Below are 5,000 nucleotides of genomic sequence, written 5' to 3'. Positions count from 1 at the left end.
CGAAAAAAATAATAACCAGCTGAGAAGGGGACACCCTTGTTCGTAGAAAAAGGAAGAAATCGTCCAAGTGCAATGACGTTAGGAAGAGAGGCTTTGGATGAACGGAAAGAGGCTGGGGGAGTGAAGGCAATCCGGCGCATTCATTCTCTAAAACGATTTAGAGACGGCGAAAGTTTCTCAGTAACAAAATGATCTAAGGCACGGTATGGAGGAAGATTACCCTTGTAACATCCAGAGTTACATTTATGAAGAAAGTCCAAAAGTGGTTTCATATACCTCATAGGTGGGTGAAGTGTGTAAAATCGAGATTAATGTCATGTTAATTCATTGCAATAGCCGTTGAAAAAATGGCGTCTAGAGATACCAGTCTGGGCTTCCCAGCATGCAAGCCCCTGTGCCATCTCAGGGCAATGGAGCCTCTCGCCTCGCAAGCGTTAAGGTCTCCGCGGAGATGACCCTCGGGAAAATAGTGTTAGTTTTGAAAAACATGACTAGGAGCACACTCTAGAACTATAGAAAACTATACCTGACTAAGAATGGTTCTTGAGACTATGTGCTGGAGAGACGGACATGAAAGTGGCAAAGGAGGCCTGGCGCAGGAACAACGGGGTCGGCTGATCCGGGGTAAGATGCATGCAAATGGCCGGAGAGGTTGTGATCAGAACCCGAAAAAAAGAAAATGTTTGGGTAAATGGCAGCAGTGGCAGTAAAACGGATGATGTAATGTGAAATAGTGCTTTGGCTTAACGACTTGCGATAAGAACAACATTGGCTACGACAGTGAGTGCCTCAGCCCCACAGCTTCACCGAATGATCAGGCAAACCATTCACTGCTGCGAACAGTAAAGGCACCAATAGCAGTGACCAGACTGTGGATCTGAAGAGAGCGAAGGTGGTGAATTGTCGTTGGAATCCAATATGAGAAAGCTAAAGCAATGCAGGACCGAAAAAAGAACACGAAAAGAAGAAGGTGGTGTTCAACAAAGCAGAACGTCAGCCCTAGGATGGCACAGAAATTGCCACAGAGAGAGGATATGTCCTCGGAGGCCAAATGCGAGCGCCCTGAAAGACTACATTAAACAGGTCCTTGGAAACACCACATGAGCATCATGGTTTTATCTAAGCGGTTGGCAGGGATGTCACAGGAAGAAAAGTATAGGTGTAATTTAGACTTCCTGACTTGCACCACCTCAAGCATTGCCGCACTGCATGCCAGTGCTCACCTCGTACTCTTGAGAATCGCTCAGAACTGCGGGCTCATGCGACGCCAGGGAGGGTGAAGTTGCCTGCACCGGCAGAGTGCAGTTTTGTCTCAGGCTCTGTGAACCACCATTCTACATTGCGTCCATGACTAATATCGATGGACGCAAGTGCTAATACTTTGTAAATATCCCCAAGCTTCAATATTTCTGATATTCACCTTAAGTAATCAAAGGCATTAGAAGACGCTGTGGGGCTCGGATGTTCTAATTCATTTCATTTACTCCCGGTCCTTTCGCTGTGCCGTTTATGTATATGAAATATAAATCGTTATCAAATACTATCATTTGAAAACAGACGATGTTCAAGAAACAGTTGTGGGACAGAATATACAGCATCGCGTATCGCCACCAGAGATCGCCAATATGCATGCATGTTATAATTAGAAATTAGTTTATGATTACTAACTAATGTCCCTCAGCCCTAATCACATAACCCGCATAAAATGATAAACATAAGAAATACTCGGAAATAATGCATACCATCCTGGTTTCTAGTCTTTGGCAAATATACGACTAATCAAGATGATGGTGGAACGAAAAATAAACGGCAATGATTGCAAAAGCAACTTTAAATAATGCCAACAATACAAAGAATAAACAGCTCCACGTCCTCCGAGGCAGGAATCGCCCCGCAATGACGAGCCCAAGGCCTCGGCCGTGCCCAAGAAGGCCGACAGGAACAGCAACTCGTGGGCGCAGAGAACAAGGAAAAGAGGCTTTTCAAGCAAACCCAAATGCATGTCAAGGGCCCTTTCACGCCATTGAATTCCGTGCAATCTTGGGTCCCCACGCCCACGAAGGAACACGAGCGAGGCACAAAATCAGCTGCTCAAGGGGCGCCGCCCTCCGCCCTCGCTCCTAGATCCGCTCTCCTGAGCCCAGGAGGAGCCCGGCCAGCCAGGTCCCGAGAATGAGCCTCTCACACGAATGAGCGGTCGCTGAGACGCAGAAGGACGCGCCCTGCGGCAGAATTAAGCGCCAAGGTTTGCGCAGCATGGATGTCTCAGGTTCAGTAATGAATATTGGCGCAGGTAAGTTGTAGTAATAGTAGAGGCAGTCGAGGCAGCCTTAGTAAAAGTTTTATCTCTGGTAGCAGTAGCAGCAAGAGTAGCAGCAGCAGTAGCAGAAGTAGTAACAGTAATAATAAATGATAAATGATTCTAATAAAACTTTACGATGATGATGAAGATAATGACAATAATAATACCAAGGTTAATAATAATGACAATAATAATAATAATAATAATAATAATAATGATAACAACAACAACAATAATAATAATAATGACGACGATGATGATAACAATAATATGATAATTAACAAAAATTCATTAACAATAGCATCCATGAGCCCATTAATAGCGCAAATAATTGAAAACTCTCTGCATCATCAAAGCAGCTTCCAAAAATCAACAAAAGCATGCAATGAATAAAGTAAAAACCCGCGGCGGCCGCGGTTGCCGCAGGACGTCTCCGCGCACTGAAGGGGAACACGGCCGCCACGCCGACGAGCGGCCGACGTGGCGGAACTAACAACCGCGCGCACTCACACCCTCCCTCGCCGCCTCCTCTTGCTCGCCTCGCCGCTCCTCTGCTTCGCCGGCCTCGCTTCGCCTGCCTTCTCCTCCACGTGTGCTCCTCTTCCACCTCCTCCAGGCTGACCTCTCTGTCCCTCCTCTGTTTCCTCTCCTCGTGTCACCAAGACATGCCTCGTGGCATGTCTTGGTGACCCTTCCCGTCTCTTCTCTTTCCTCTCCCTCCACCCCCCCCCTCTCCCTCTCTCTCTCTCTCTTTCTCTCCTCCTCCCTCTCTCTCTCTCTTTCTCTCCTCCTCCCTCTCTCTCTCTCTCTCTCTCTCCTCCTCCTCTCTCTGTGCTACACCCTCCCCATGTCCACTCACAGGGGGGCGAGTGAGCCCAGGGTACATGAGACGAAAGAAAAGTATGAGAAGGTTTTTGCGCTGATTTCTCCTCAGCCAATTAAAGAGGTAATCTGCACGCCCGAGATGTCAGAAAACGAGGAAGGCAAAAATACAAATTTTTCCAAAAGTTGTGGCGATGCAGTTGATCCGCACAAGTTTTGGATATGGCCACTTCGCCATTTCCTCTGAATCCAGGTTTGTAGAAGCCTGTAACAACGGAAACTGGCAAATAATAAACCATAGAAAGGAACGAAGCGCTGGAGGAAAGTGCCGCAGAGAAAGGGAAGAGAAAGACGCGAGGAAACTGTTTATCTGGGGAAAAACGCTCATTACCAGAGGCTGTGGGTTCCGCCATCAACAAAGGAAATAAAGCATTTAAACCGAAAAAATAAGGAAGCTGAAAACTTTGGCCAGACGTAGCGAAATGCACGAAATATAATGAAATATATCCCGGAGAAAATGAGAAGGCGGGATATCACCAGAGGATACATCGAGTACTCAGAAAAAAAGAAAGTTTCAAAATCAAACTCGGCTAAAGTTTTTATTGTCCCGAAGCAAACATTGTTCCACTCCAGATTTTTCGTATTGACTTGGCTGACAAGCATAATGAATACACTATGGCTGACATGACAGCAATAACCGCTCTCGGTGCCGCCAGGAGCCGACCAGAGTGCGGGCTGTGTGGAAGGCAGCGCGCGCGCGCGCGGCCCGCCGGCGCAGCTCAGGACGGTAAGCATCAGCGGAAGTGGGAGGCGCGGCGGCGAGCACGCACCGCTGAGCAGCCTCCTGCCGCAGCTTCCGGTTCCTCCAAGAACCGACAGCCGCAGCTACTTGTATGTATACAGGTAATGGACGAGGGAAGAGGCGGTGTGCATGCCGCATCTCGCTGCGGTCGACGGCCGGGGGTTTTCCAGGTGCTCCGCCACTCCCAAAAGGAGGCAATCATTCGCGAGAAGGGTAAGCGCAGCTCCCATTCGAATGCAAGTCCAAAACGCACGTGACCAGTAAAGCACGGAGCCCTCGCTGGCGACGCCGCCGCCACGTCGCTCTTCCGAGTGGCACCGACATTTCACTGTGTGTGTGTGTGTGCGCTATGCCTACGGAATGTTAAGCTTTGTAGTCCATACAGCACAGTTGCGCGTGAGACACATACCACACAAGGCGGATGTTTCGCCGATGACGTGTGATGTGAACATGGCAGATTTATGGGCTTATTGGAAGCGGATCTTCTTAGCGTGGGTAGAGGGTGGGTGAGAAGCATGGATGCGCGGAAACCACTTTAGTCTGCGTCACCTGTCAGGTGTTCACACAAGTGTCAGCCAGGTGCGAGTGCGTCGGAGGACGGGCGGATGGGAGGTGGGGTGTACACACTCACACTCACACCCACACACACGAGTCAGTCTCAAATAACAGACATATGGATTCGAATTAAAGATGCGCGGCGGAGCGTTGCTGCAGATCGAGGCGAACCTGCGGCGGCGATTCGTGCGCCGCGAGGCCTCCCCGGCGCCCGAACCAGCTGCACAAAGCTGGCCGAGAACCTCAACGGAATGTTCTCGGGATTCTAAGAACAGGCATTTTGTTACCCGATGAAGCTTGCAGTTGCCATAAGGGTGACTTCGCAATGCACTTCAACCCAACTTCTTCAGCTTCCCGTTTCTTGCAACGTCTTTCGGATTCTGCCAAAAGGCTGGACGGAAAGGCTCGCTGGCGGTCGTGCGAGCAGCCGGAAACGAGATTAATAATCCGACAACACAAATATATGCAGATAAAGAATATACACAAATATGCATATGCATATCCATATACATGTATGTA

The 5,000-nt window shown here is 48.9% G+C and overlaps 2 protein-coding genes across 6 annotated transcripts in view; one reads left to right on the top strand and one right to left on the bottom strand.

Annotated features, from left to right (window-relative positions):
• LOC113822865 (uncharacterized) overlaps positions 1–5,000 on the bottom strand; it is a 266,882-nt gene that overhangs the window by 12,946 nt on the left and 248,936 nt on the right. The window lies entirely within an intron of this gene.
• The window catches only part of LOC138864043 (uncharacterized), a 33,889-nt gene continuing 32,024 nt past the window's right edge, over positions 3,136–5,000 (top strand). For both annotated transcript variants that reach the window (XR_011399071.1, XM_070130027.1), the window contains exon 1: positions 3,136–4,139. Coding sequence is in view for 1 of the 2 variants with exons in the window: in XM_070130027.1 (XP_069986128.1) it covers positions 4,056–4,139 (84 nt within the window). In the remaining variant the exon portion in view is untranslated. The remainder of the gene's footprint in view (positions 4,140–5,000) is intronic.

The sequence above is a fragment of the Penaeus vannamei genome, chromosome 14, assembly GCF_042767895.1.
Source record: "Penaeus vannamei isolate JL-2024 chromosome 14, ASM4276789v1, whole genome shotgun sequence".
NCBI classification, from domain to species: Eukaryota; Metazoa; Arthropoda; class Malacostraca; order Decapoda; family Penaeidae; genus Penaeus; species Penaeus vannamei.
The sequence above is the reverse complement of the archived record's forward strand: the minus strand, read 5'-3'. Positions and strand labels throughout refer to the sequence as shown.